This window comes from Pelophylax lessonae, assembly GCF_965119305.1.
Source record: "Pelophylax lessonae genome assembly, chromosome: 11".
Classification (NCBI taxonomy): domain Eukaryota; kingdom Metazoa; phylum Chordata; class Amphibia; order Anura; family Ranidae; genus Pelophylax; species Pelophylax lessonae.
In genome coordinates, this window is record NC_138778.1 from 219,324,294 (window position 1) to 219,338,843 (window position 14,550).

Genomic DNA, 14,550 nt, shown 5'->3' on the forward strand with positions numbered 1-14,550 from the left:
TCAATCAGCAAACACTGCAACTGGGCTGAAGTCAGAAAGTCCATTCAATTAGTATAAATTAGTGGATATATTTTATTTTTAAGGTATATATGATGTTGTTTTTGCAATGCAGTGCACAAATACTAACTCCCAAGTGGACCAAAAAAGTGCACCGGGTGTGTCACTGGTCCCCTCCCAAAGAGGAAGGAGCCTTCCCTGATCCCCTCAGGCTGCAAGACTCCAGACAAGGGCAAGGTACTATGGTTCACTTAGGCTCCGTTCACATATAGGCGTTTCGGATCGTAGGAAGAATTTCCGCGATTCTGCTTGCGATCCCGAGCTATTGAAAGTCGTGGAACGCCCGAGCGATTCCTGTGACTTGCAATGGCACCCCAAATGCGGCACGATTTTGCTGCGATTGTAGCCCGACGAATCGCGGTAAAATACGCAAACAGAATCGTGGGATGCCTGACGCCCAGCTTCAGCTGACCATTAAGGAGAGGGGTCAGCTGGGCCATTTGGCTAAGGCTCTGTTCACATATAGGCGTTTTGGATCGTGGGCAGAATTGCCGCGATTCTGCCCGCGATTCCGAGCTATTGCAAGTCGCGGAACGCCCAAGCGATTCCTGTGACTTGCAATGGCACCCCAAATGCGGCACGATTTTGCTGCGATTGTAGCCCGACGAATCGCGGTAAAATACGCTAACAGAATCGTGGGATGCCTGACGCCCAAAGGAAGTACGGGAACCATCTTAGCACTCGATGGTCAGCTTCAGCTGACCATGAGGAGAGGGGTCAGCTGGTCCATTTGGCTAAGGCTCTGTTCACATATAGGCGTTTCGGATCGTGGGCAGAATTGCTGCGATTCTGCCCGCGATCCAAAATGCCTATATGTGAACGGAGCCTTAGCCAAATGGCCCAGTTGACCCCTCTACTCATGGTTGGCTGAAGCTGACCATCGAGTGCTAGGTTAGGGGCTCTCTTGAAGAGAGACCCCCAAGGCAAGGTAGGAAGGAACCTAGGGGCCCATGGTCTGGTGCGCAAAAACGAAATCTCAATGTGTACCAAAAAAGTGCATGTGAAACACTCACAAAAAAGTGCACTTAGGGTGTGTCATATGGTCCCTTCCCGAAGAGGAAGGACCCTTCCCTGACTCCTGACAGGGGTAAGGCACACTTTGGTCCACCTTGCCTAAAGGCATGGCAGACCTCATTCCTCATGGTCAACCAAAGCCAACCAAGGAGCACTAATTGAGGGGCTCTCACGAGGGGAGGAGGAAGGGACATAAGGGCCACACGTACTCCTCAACACTTCTGGGTAGGCCCAAAGACCCACACCCTACAATCCTCGTGGAGTGAAAAAAAGACACATAAAGTAATGAGCACATTAAGAAAATCTTCCTAAACTGGAGTTTTATACATTTTTTCCTATATGTAAAAATAATTGTTGTTTTACAAAAATAAAACATGAGAAAGGATTCCCAGAGCTCTATGGGTTAGCTAAAAAGACAGCCCAGAAAAAAAGATTTGGGTGTTCAGGTACCCAGCAGTCATATGGGGATATGTCCTTTGATGAAGGGAGTTCCCCTAACTTTGGGGAGTTTTCCACTCAGTTCCTGTTGTGTTTCTAGTACAGGAAGTGAAGAAAAATCTCCCCAATGGGGCAGAAACAGGACAAAGCTGATACGGGATTTAACCTCTTTCCTACTCTAGCCAATATTAATAAAAATGACAACTCACAGCTTTAGATACACTTTAAACCCATGTGGGCTATTTAACCACTTCAGCCCCGGAAGGTTTTACCCCCTTAATGACCAGGCCATTTTTTGCGATTCGACACTGCGTTACTTTAACTAACAATTGCACAGTCGTGCGATGCTGTACCCAAATACAATTAATGTCCTTTTTTCCCACAAATAGAGCTTTCTTTTGGTGGTGTTTGATCACCTCTGAGGTTTTTAGATTTTGCGCTATAAACAAAAAAGAGCGACAATTTTGAAAAAAAAAAACAATATTTTTTTTTTACTTTCTGCTATAAAACATTTCCAATAATTTTTTTTTTAAAAAAATCACATTTTTTTTTTATTAGTTTAGGCCAATTTGTATTCTGCTGCATATTTTTGGTAAAAAAAAATCCCAAAAAGCGTACAATAATTGGTTTGCACAAAAGTTATAGCATTTACAAACTATGGGATAGATTTTTGGGCTTTTTATTCTTTTTGTTGTTTTTATTAGTAATCAGTGATTTTTAGCGGGGCTGCGACAATGCGGCAGACAAATCTGACACGGGGTGACACTTTTTGGGGACCAGTGACATCAATACAGTGATCAGTGCTAAATAATATGCACTGTTACTGTATAAATTACACTGGCAGGTTAGGGGTTAACACTGGGGTTGATCAAGCGGTTAAGTGTGCTTCTAAATTGTGCTTACTAACTGTGGGGGGGTCTCTGTGAAAGGCACACAGAGATCGGTGTTTCAGCTTAGCTGAAACACACGATCTCATTGTGCCTGTCTGACAGGAGAGCCGCATGCCTTGTTTACATAGGCAGGAGGCTCTCCTGTCAGTTTCCCTAAAGATTGCAGGAGACCAGCGGCGATCGCGCCCCGCTCCTCCCGCGGTCTGTCTCCCGCTGTGTCTAATCATAGCAGAAGGGTGGCTCCGGCGGCGCACGAGCACCGCTGAGACCGCGTTCACATGATCTACGTGATTATGTGCAGCCGAGCCGCCCTGCCACAGTAAATCTGCGTGGGGCTGTCGGCAAGTGGTAAAGTGGCTGTAAAGGCTGAAGGTGTATTCTATACATGAAGGTAAAAAACCTTTGTTGGGGTGCTTCCCCCCCCTTAGCCCCCCTAATATTCACGCGAGTCCCTTTTTGATTCAGTGATGTGCACCAGAGCCTTGGCTGTCCCGGGACTCCCTCTCCTCACTGGTTGAGACAGAAGCTGGAGCCATTGGCTCCCACTGCTGTCAATCACAGCCAGTGAGCCAATGAGGAGAGGACAGGTGCAAGGCCGAGCCATGGCTCTAAGTGTCTTATGGACGCATAGAGCAGGGCTTGGGAGCAAGCACGCCTTAGTGCCCCCATAGCAAGCAGCTTCCTATTAAGGGCAATGGTCAAGGGGGAGGAGCCAGGAGTGCCAGCGGGGGACCCGAGAAGAGGAGAATCAGGGCTGCTCTGTGCAAAACCATTACACAGAGCAGGTAAGTATGACATGTTTGTTTTTTGTTTTTTTAAAAGCCGAACCATCAATACCACTCTAAAGTTGTTGTATATAAGAGGTATTGCTTACCTGTATTGTTTGGCTTTGGTAAACCTTTATGACGTGAAAGTTGAAACTATAGATTCCTTTTCTTGGAGCCACAAACACTGATTCCAGCGTGAAAAAGTTGCCCACATTTACTAAGATCTGGAAGACATAAAAACAAATCAATGTGAGAGGAGCAGCTGACTTTACATCTACCATATTGGCAGTGTTCATTCTGAGTAACATCAACGTACAAGTAGCAAAGAAGAGGTCCATGGTCAGTCATTGGTGGTCAGCAATGAGAAATGACTATACTACAAAGACACGTAACACTCACATTTAGCCGTCTTTGCTCTCTGAATATTGTGGCATGGGTCAAAACAAACCCCCCTTTGGAACTCTGGCCACTTTTGGCTCAAAATCCCTTTCTGGATCCATGATTGAGGTTGAATCCCTCCTCTGGATCCAAATATTTAATAATAATCTTTAGTGATTGTAACTGCTAACACGGTTAGATGGAAAGAAAGGATCTGGTCTATTTTTTCATTTTACAATTGATTTTGTCATTACTGCCCTGCCAATAATGGGGCAATGAAAACAATTGTGCAAGAGCTACATGTCAATGTGGACTATGAATATTTGTTCCTTCTATCCTTGTTGATAAATATTCAAGTGTGTAAAGCCCCGTACACACGTACCGATGGTCGGCATACAAATGTTCCTCTTTTCTCCCCGGGATGTCGGTGTCTGCTGAAAAGTGCAAAGACAGCACAAGGACAGCACAAGAATTTTGTCCGCCGACTGCAGAAGTGATGTCATGTAATGGTTAACTTTCCCTGTGTTTTCTATTTTCTGAGCATGCCCAGTCTTGCAAATCTGCGGTCTGTCGGCCGAATTGTGTACTGACAGGCGAACAATCGTCCGTTCTGGTGTCGGCATACAAATATTTTCATGTTTGCACGAAAGACTTTTGTCCGCGGATTGTGCGCAGACATCTGTCGGAGGCACCATACTAACACGCGTACAATCGGCAGATCCTTCGTCCACCGACGTTTGTATGCCGACGATCGGTACGTGTGTACGGGCCTTAACTCTCTTGAGTAAGGGAAACGAATTACATGGTCAAACATTTGTGAGTCCAATGATCCTCCAAATCATTGGGTTCGGGAGTTTCTAGTGATGGGTACCAAAACATGAAAAAAACATTTTAGACAATTGTGCTTTTCCATCCTTGTGGTAACAGTTTGGTGAAGACCCTATTCTGTTCCAGCATGACTGTGCTCCTTTGTAAAAGGCAGCTCTATAAAGGCATGGTTTGACCATTTTGGTGTGAAGGAACTTGAGTGGCCTTCACAGGGTCCTTTCCAGTGCTACTTACCTTCCTCAAACCAGCTCCACCTCTGCTTGTGGTCATGTGGCCATGTGCACTTCAGGGTTTTACCTGGAGTAATACAGCTACATCCAATCAGCACAACACCCACTGCTTGCTGTCAACAGCCAATTGGCGCAGCACTCTTTGTCTGAATGACTGCACTCCATCTCAATGACGCTTTCTTCCCCATGCCATGCTGCAGCCCATCAATTCGCCACTGTCCTGACTCCTGTAGCCAGAGTGGCTCCTTCCTTTTGCCTACCTTATTTAAACTTGGTGCAGCTTTCAGCTCATCTTCCAACCAATGCTTTTGCCAGCTAGCTGATGAGCCCTTGGTACACAATCATGCTATCCAGCCTCTATTCTACATTGATTCCGGTGTACTAACTTTTGGCTTTTTACTGGATATCTGTGTTTTCTGCCTGTCCCGACCTCTGGCTTGTTACTAGTTATCTGTGTCTGCTGCCTGTCCTGACCTCTGACTTGTTACAAATTATCTGTGTCTGCTGCCTGTCCTGACTTCTGGCTTGATCCTAGATATCTGTGTCTGCTGCCTGTCCTAACCTCTGGCTTGTTCCTGGTTATGCTGGCCTTCTGACCTCAGGTTTGCTCCTGACCATCCATGTTCACAGACAGCCCTAACCTCTGAGCTGTTCCAGTGACTCGTGGTCCTTAAAGTGTAAGTTCAGAGTTCAGCCAAATCCTACAGTATTTAACGTTAAACCCAGTGGCAGAACTACCAGGGTCGCAGGAGTTGCACTCGCGACTGGGCCATGAAGTTCCACCACTGTGGGGGGGGGGGGTCGTCGTTCTGCCACTCTGGGGGGAGCCGCTCGCCCGTTCCGCCACTGTGAGGGGGCCCGCCCGCCATTCTGTCACTGGGAGGTCCTTCCTTCCGCTCGTCCGTCCTTTTTGTCACTGGAAAGGTCCGCCCCGCCTGTTTTGTCACTGGTAACCGACAAGTCTGTTTACATATGATCAGCTGATCACATGGTAAAGGGCCACTGTGATTGTCCGAAGGACACAACAGTCCCAGAGCATGCTGGATGCGCGCCCCAGGGGGCACATGGGAGGCAGGATTCTGGGAGGATGTCCATGGACGCCCCCCCAGAACTGGAAGCCCGGAGCTCGGATAGAAGGGGGGGACAGGGGGGCCATTCATGGTGTCTAGCACCGGGGCCCTGAAGGTTCTAGTTATGCCTCTGGCTAAACCTACTCTCAGCCGCATTCTAATCCTTTTAACCCTGTAAAGAAAAGATCGCAAAACTTACCTATTCTGCAACTGGTCCGGTCTCCAGCAGTGGATGCTGTGTGCATGAGAGAACTGACAACGGCTGTGAAATGCCTGGGAAGTGGCATCACCCATAGACTTACCATGGGGCGTCCGTTGTCGGCTGCCTCTAACGATCTTTAGATAGATTAGGTTTGGAATGTGGCTGTGAGTAGGTTTAGCGTTAGATTTTGGCTGAACTTCCACTTTAATAATTAGAGCAGCGTGAGCCTGGTGTCAGAAAAAAGCAAAGCCCAAACTTCTGTTAGTTGGTGCTTGGTGCATACTGACTGTCTGTTAGAGTCTGTGCTCTAAAATATCCTGCGTCACTTGCGACCATCCTCCGATTTAAGTGAGTGTTGATTCATTTCCCAAGTCTTATATGTTCCAGACTGATCCTACTCTAGTTTCCAGGACCACTCACGTCTTTTGTGCTTCAGCGCGGTTCCTACTCCACAGACTCAGCTAACAGATCTTTTCTATCCCATGGTGTCCTGTTCTACCGTCAACCAGCTGTCAGCCTGTACTTCTCAGTTAATCTTACCACCTCTCACTGGGTATACCTTACAGTGTAACTAGAGGGTCCCCATTGGCATAGTTGGCATTCTGACAACCCTAACCTCAACCCTAAGGCACACCTTTAAAGTGTTTCTAAAGGCAGAAGGTTTCTTTTTACCTTCATGCATTCTATGCAAGGAGATGAAAAAAAAAAACCTTCTTTGTGCACCAGCCCCCCTAATAATTTTTTTTTTTTGAAAATGTATTTTTATTAAAAAATTGAGATGTATAGGTACAAAACATAGCCGTTGGGCATTCCCCGGCTAATACATAAAACATTGAACTACTCATATCACCTCCTATTATAGAACCCCCCCCCCCCCCCCCCAAAAAAAAAAGGGGGAAAGAAACAACACACCTTCCATTAATCTTGCTCTGTCATTCTCTTGTAAAATCCCTTAAAGGGTTGATGAATAATAAGGAGATTCCTGTTCCCTCTCAAGGAAGAATATTAACTCGTGTTTAGAATCCTACCTGAACAAATGTAATGTGAGTATCGGCAGAGGAATACATTAGTTCATATCATCAACTAAACCTTATCAGGGGGGGGAATGAATTCAGTCTTTGGACTCCTAATCATCTGTTGTACACTCCGAATCTGTCCACAAGTGCCAAATCTTCTCAAATTTTCTAGGGCAACCCTGGGACAAATAAGTAGCTTTGTATAGGGGTAAAACCTTATTGATTAAACGCTTCTAGAAGGGCAGATTAGGGGCTGTGTCTGATATCCACTTGGGCGCTATCGCCTTCCTGGCATAAAATAATAGGGGACCCAAGAGAATAAGCATCGCCCTACTAACAGCCAGAGAGTCAACTAACCCCAGGCGGCAAACACCAACTTTTACAGGGACCTGTAAAGTAGTTAGGGTAGATATAAACTGAGTCACTTCCCACCAATAGCTCCTAATCTGAAGGCACTCTCCAAAGATATGGGCAAATCAAGCAAGGTCACTAGAGCATCTCCAACAGCAAGAAGAGGAATAAAATATGATGTAGTCGTTGTGGTGTACAATAAATTCTGTGCACTATTTTAAATTTGATCAGACGGTCTTTAGTCAATATTAGTGCTTGAAATGGGCTTTCCCAGAAATCTTCCGAGTCTTCATTGTCCAAGTCCTTCTCCTCCGAAAGCCACGCAGTTAGCAGGCCATCTAGACCCACATGAACGGAGGGAAGTAGTGACTTGTAAACCACAGAAAGTGTTATTTTGAGAGCGTCATCCCGGAGGAGAACCTCCAAATCACCCTGCTCCAATCTAAACAAGGAGGACACAAAATTGCGCGTCGGAGTTGCAGGAATCGGAAGAAGAACGCATTAAGCAGTGTAAATTTATCTTTCAACCTATCAAACATAGACAGTGCACTCCCATCGCAAATATCTGAAAAGTATCTGATTCCTTAAGCAGCCCAAAGACCGGGGTCTGGTAAGAAATGAAATTCAGGTAGCATGGGATTGAACCAAAGCAGAGTTGATGGGGACCTTTTACCCCTCACTACATTGGGTTTAGTAGTGACAGCATGCCAGGCCTTAATAACTGCCCTCATAGCGGCTGTAAGGGGTGGGTGAGAGACTCTCAGACCCCTGTAGAGGAGATTATGGAGGGTCTCATAGGATCCTTAATGCGCAGCTTCTAATACTACTGAGGCATTTGTGTCAACAGAGATAAGCCAGTTATGAGTGTGGGTAAGCATGACCGCCAAATAGTAGGTATGAAAGTCTGGGCAAGCCAAGCCCCCTTGCGTCCAAGGTCTGCATAAAACTTTCCTACTAAATCTAGCTGGTTGGGATTGCCATAAGAAGGAGCCTATAAGTGAATCTAATTGTTTAAAAAAAATTGATTTCCGTAGCCACTCTGGGGCGTGTCTAAGGCTGTATAACAGAACTGGAAGGATTTTCATTTTAATTCAATTAATTCTCCCGATAAGGGATAAAGGGAGATGTGACCAGGCTTTCAATCTCTGTTTACCCTAAAGAAGAGCTGGGGACAAATTAAGATGTCTAAAATCCTTAGTGTTGGGAGAATTGATCCCTAAATATTTAATAGTCGTTGCCCATTGCAAAAAAGAACTGGGGTCAGCCAATCTTTTAGCCCCTTAATCAATCGGTAATACAAGAGATTTACCCCAGTTAGTATGTAGACCCAAAAGGGCTGCAAAGTGGCCCAGGATCTGTAATGCTTCCGAAAAGGGCCAGGGATGCGTAGGAAGAGAATTAAATCATCTGCATAGAGCACTACCTTGTCAAAAATGGAGCCCACATGAATCCCAGCTACCTTAACGGATGCCCTTAATGCCTCCACCAACGGTTCCATGGCCAGCGCAAACAAGGCAGGGGAAAGAGGGCACCCCCTGCCTTGTCCCCTTCTGAATCGGAAAGGGAGACGACAACTTGCCATTCCTCTTCATGCTAGCTACAGAGACTTTGTATATTATCTCAATTCACTTCCCGAAAGACCGAGCCCGAAACCAAAGAGCTCTACCACTGCTATCAAGAAACCCCATCGGACTGTGTAAAAAGCTTTTTACGATATCAAAGGCTACCAAGACTCGAGGCAGTGTCTTCAGGCTGAAGCTGGACAAGTGTGAAAACCCTGCGGATATTAACATCAGTGGATTTGCCAGGCATAAAGCGAGTTTGGTCAGTGTTGATAATTGATGATAACATGTGCATTATCCTGTTGGATAGGGCTTTAGTGAGAATCTTTAGGTCGTGATTCAGAAGTAATATAGGTCTATAGGAAGAGCATTGCTTCAAATCTTTGCCAGACTTGGGCAATAGCAAAATATGTGCCTGATACAAACTATTTGGTAATTGTCCAACCTCCAAACAATGAGCAAAAGGTTTTTGTAACCTAGGGCCCAATAGGGCCATATGGGCTTTGTACCACTCTCCCGTCAGACCAGCTGGCCCTGGGAAATTATGATTGGGGAAGGATTGGATAGTAGCCTCAATCTCCAAGAGTGATAGGGGTTTGTCAAGTACCTCCCTATCCTCAGCAGACAAAAGCAGCACTCGTCTGTCTCCCAGGAAATCCAGCAGGGACTTATTCGGGTCAAGAGGGGAATCCTGATACAGCATATTGATGGAATTCCCTTAGGATGCCCTCTGGGTCTGTAACATAGCCCCCCTTGGGAAATTGTATCCCAGGAATCACAGTTTGATAGGAAGGTTCTGCTACTAAATTAGCTAGCATTTTTCTATTTTTCGCCTAATTCAAACACTTTGGCAGCAAGGCGTTGTGCATCAGACTGGACCAATGAGGTGTAATGGAGCCTGAGCTCAACCCCCTAATACTTACCTGAGCCCCAACTCAATCCAGCAATGTGCATGATAGCGTCATCTCCCTGGGGACTCTTTCTCCTCATTGGCTGAGACAGACGTGGAAGCCATTGGCTCCTGCTGCTGTCAATCACAGCCAGTGAGCCAATGAGAAGAGAGAGGGGATGGGGCCGAGCCACTGCTCTGTGTGTGAATGGGCACGCAGAGCCGTAGCTTGGAAGCGGGCCTGCTTGGGTTCCCCCATTGCAAGCTGCTTGCTCTGGGGGCACTCCACAGGAGGGAGGGGCCAGGAGTGCCGGCGAGAGACCTGAGAAGAGGAGGATCAGAGCTGCTCTGTGCAACACCACTGCACAGAACAGGTATTACATGTTTGTTATTTTTTTTTTTAAACTTTAATATCACTTTTTAGGGCTCATTTACACTTGCTTCGGCTTCAACACACAATAAAGCTTCTATCACTTCAACAAGCATTTTTGATGTGTTTTTGATGCTTTGGTTATGGTTTCGGTGGTGCTTGGGTGGTGCTTTTTTGAAGCTTTAATGAAGCTTGACCGATGCCTTGTGTGTGTGTGGATATCTCCTACCTGCAATACCTCCAAAACAAAGTGAATCTAAAACTGAATTAAAGCCTCTCAAAAGCTGCCGTTGCTTCAAGCGAGCTTCATAGACTTCTATAGAGGCTTTGAAGACTCTTTGAAGCAGCACTAAAGCATCATGGGGAATAATTTTTGAAGCAAAGCAAAGCAAACACAAAGTGTACACAGACTTGTAAGCTAACCATTTTATTTAGTGAAAGGTGCTTTTAGTGTGGTTCAGAGAGCCTTAAAAAAGCGTGTCTTAAAAAAGCGTGTCGAAGCCATGTTTTGAAGCAAAATTAAAGACGAGCCCTAAGATTAATTGGACTGCCAATTGTCAGCCAGTTCTTGTTCAACATCAGTATCTGACCTCACAATAAGCAAAAACTTTCACTGACGTACACCGATATCTTGTGGAAAGACTTTTCAGAAGAGTGGAGGCTATTATATATAGCCTCATATATGGTTCATATACAGGTGCATCTCAGAAAATTAGAATATCTTTAAAAAGTTAATTTATTTCAGTAAGGCTGGGTTCACACTGAATTCGGAACAGCAGGAGTCTGGTGTGTCCCTGTGCACCACTTCAGGCAGTGGCGGCCCGTCCATTGGGGGTGCAGCAGTGCCGCCCCCCCCCCCCCCCCCCCATCCATGCATCCGGCCCCCTAATCTACATGCAGGGCGCGTCCGGATTCCAATAGGGGATTTTTTATTTTTTGAAGCACGTGATTAGAGCCAGAGGCTTTAATAGGCTTAAAAAAAAAGAGTGGGCTCAGGGCGCAGAGCACAGCGCCCTGAGCACACTCAGTTGTATGGCAATAGCAAATGAATATTCGCTATTGTCACACTGACTCTCCTCCCAGCCTGCTCCTGATTGGCCACAAGTAGAAGCGATCTTACTGGCCAGTGGCCAGGAAGAGGCAGAAGACACACGACCAGAGGAGCAGCTAAGCGGCACAGCCAACCCAGCACTCCCCAGCTCGAACAGGAGGAGGGAGGAGGTAAGGAGGCAGACCATTCAGGGGGGGAGGGAATGTAGTGCCGCCCGGGGGGGGTGCATTGGTTTGCCAACACCCCCCCCCCCCCCCAAAATTACTGAGCACCAGCCACTATCTTAAACTGAATGCGGACCTGAAACAGACCAAAAGACACACAGGACTTTTCTGCAAGCCTCTCCGCAGCTGACACGGATCTGTGGGAACCGGCTCGATTGAGAGCCGGGCACAGTCTCCTGTCAGGCGAATTGGATGCAGGGAAACCCGCATCCAATTTGCAATAGTGTGAACCCAGCCTAATTCTATTCAAATAGTGAAACTCATATTTTATTTAGATGCATCACACACAGAGGGATATATTTCAAAAATGTATTTTTTATTTTTTAATTTTGAGGATCATGGCTTACAGCTAGTGAAAACCCAAGATTCAGTATCTCAGAAAAATATAATATTACATAAGACCAATAAAAAAAAGGGTTTTTAACCACTCAAGCCCCGGAGGATTTGGCTGCTAAAAGACCAGGGGGTATTTTGCGATTCGGCACTGCGTGACTTTAACGGACAATTGCGCGGTCGTGCGACGCTGTACCTAAACGAATTTGACGTCCTTTTCTTCCCACAAACAGAGCTTTCTTTTGGTGGTATTTGATCACCTGTGCGATTTTTTGATCATGCGCTATAAACAAAAAAAGAGCGTCAATTTTGCAAAAATAACAATATTTTTCACATTTTTTTATATGAAATTCCCAAAAAAAAAAAAAGTAAAAATCAAAATTTTTTAACATTTTCGGCCAATTTGTTTTATGCTACATATGTTTGTTAAAAAAAATCGCAAAAAGCGTATTTTGATTGGTTTGCGCAAAAGTTATTGCGTTTACTAACAAAGGGAAATATTTTTGTCATTTTTGTTGTTTTTTTTTAATGCGTAATGGCGGCGATCTGCGATTTTTTTTGCGGTACTGCGACATTGCGGCGGACAGATCGGACCCTTGACTGACATTTTTGGGGTTACCAGTGACATTTCTACAGTAATCAGTGCTATACATATGCACTGTTACTGTAAAATTACACTGGCAGTGAAGGGGTTAACTTTATTTGAGAGGGAAGGGGCTGTGTGTGTCCCTAGGGGCGTGATTCTAACTGTGATTGGCTGTGGCTTGAGGTGTAGTTACACTGATCAACGGTTCTGCATAATAGAACCGTATGATCAGTGTCTCTACACAGGGAGAACTGACAGGCAGCTTGTTTACACATCGCAGAGAGACGGGCGGACATCGGGTCCGCCGGTCACACGCGCGGGGGGTGCGTGACCGCCGGCGGCACGCGCTCGCTCCCCAGACCCTCCCAGGCTAGTGACGTACCGATACGTCACTCTGCCTGTGAGGGGCTGACCGCCGCAGTATATGTACTTGCGGCGGTCGGCAAGTGGTTAATACAGAAATGTTGGCTTGCTGAAAAGTATGTCCATGTGGACCAATACCAGCAGATGACATGGCTCCCCAAATCATCACTGACTGTGGAAATGTCACACTGGACCTCATGCAATTTGGATTCTGTGCCTCTCCACTCTTCCTCCAGACTCTGGGACCTTGATTTCAAAATGAAATGCAACATTTTCCAAAGTCAGTAATAAATTGGGGAGCCATGTCATCTGCTGGTGTTGGCCCACTGTGTTTTATCAAGTCCAATTGGAATTGGAAATTCTAGAGCACTTCATGCTTCCCTCTGCTGACCAGCTTTTTGGAGATGCTGATTTAATTTTCCAGCAGGACTTGGCACCTGCCCACACTGTCAAAAGAACCAATACTTGGTTTATTGATCCCTGTGCTTCATTGGGCAAAACGTGCCTGACCTAAACCCCATAGAGAATCTGTGGGGCATTGTCAAGAGAAAGACGAGAGACACCAGACCCAACAATGCAGACCAGCTGAAGGCCGCTATCAAAGCAACCTGGGCTTCCATAACACTTCAGCAGTGCCACAGGCTAATCGCCGCCATGCTGCGCCACATACTTTTCAGTAAGCCAGCGTTTCTGTATTAAAAATCATTTTTTTATTGGTCTTATGTAATGTTCTGAGATACTTAGTTTTTCGGGTGTCACTAGCTGTAAGCCATAATCATCAAAATTAAAAGAAAGAAATGCTGAAAATATATCAGTCTGTGTGTAACACATCTACAGTATATAAAATATATGAATTACTCTTTTTGAATTGAATTACTGAAATACATTAACTTTTTGATGATATTCAAATTTTTTTTGAGATGTTCCTGTAAGTGCGATGATCAGAAGTCCACAAACATTTGGTTATATAGTATACATGCAAGTGATGTTAATCTACAGGAAAAGTATTCAAGCGTTCTCTGAAGATAATATTCACAGTAAGCTCATCAGCCAGGAAATGTATACTTGGCCAGAAACTAGTAAGTATATGGCCTGGAGCTGAATTAGAAGGAAGGCCAGCATGACTGGGGCCTGCAGAAGAGGTGGAGTATTGGTGGGGTGATTTAGAATTATGCATTCTGTTTACCAGATTGAAGCGTTCAAGGCAGAGGAGTGTACTGTAGTGGGTAGAGAGGAGGGGGGGATCGTGTCAGGGCTCAGTCGGAGCTCATCACAGCATTGGACAGTTTTCTCCCACCCTCCCTCCCTCCCTTGTTTTGGTTTGAAGGAGCCTCCTAATGTCTCAAGGTGCTGGGGTATTTGTTGATGGGTTTTCGGTTCTTATGTTGTTAGCTTGTTAGCTTGCCATTCAATTTCTTGGTCCTTTTATTTTCTTGTCATAGAAGCAGGCAGGGGGTCTATTGGGTATTGGGCGGTGCTGGTTAAATAATTGTGGAAGATTGTGGGTTGGGCCCATCTGAGGTATGGGTGTCCCCTCCTAACAAAATGGGGGTAACATCGGGGTATTAATTATGTTGTATCTGGTAGTATGTAAGTAGTTTATTGTCCCTGAGCTGGTGTAGTTGTGGCTGGGGGGCCTTTTAGTTTCTTTTTGTAGCAGCAGGCAGGGGGTCTATTGGGTCTTTGAAGGTGGTGCTGGTTAAATAATTGTGGAAAATTGTTGGTTGGTCCCATTTGAGGTATGGGTTGTAACGGATCAACTGGCACCCTGACTGGGTACCTCCGTTGACAGATGCTCCTAGTGCTTCCCAAGGGCTTAAAGCACTCCACCAGACACCATAACCACCGCAGACCCCACGAACCGCTGCAGCTTGGTTGGGGTCTTGCCATCTCCTTCCCACCCTGGACCTACGACAAGGCTCCAGGTTCCA

General features: G+C 45.8%; 1 protein-coding gene across 1 annotated transcript in view; it reads right to left on the minus strand.

Annotated features, from left to right (window-relative positions):
- CBLN4 (cerebellin 4 precursor) overlaps positions 1–14,550 on the minus strand; it is an 83,432-nt gene that overhangs the window by 25,879 nt on the left and 43,003 nt on the right. The window contains exon 2 of the mRNA XM_082272628.1: positions 3,274–3,390. Within this exon, the coding sequence (XP_082128754.1) occupies positions 3,274–3,390 (117 nt within the window). The remainder of the gene's footprint in view (positions 1–3,273; positions 3,391–14,550) is intronic.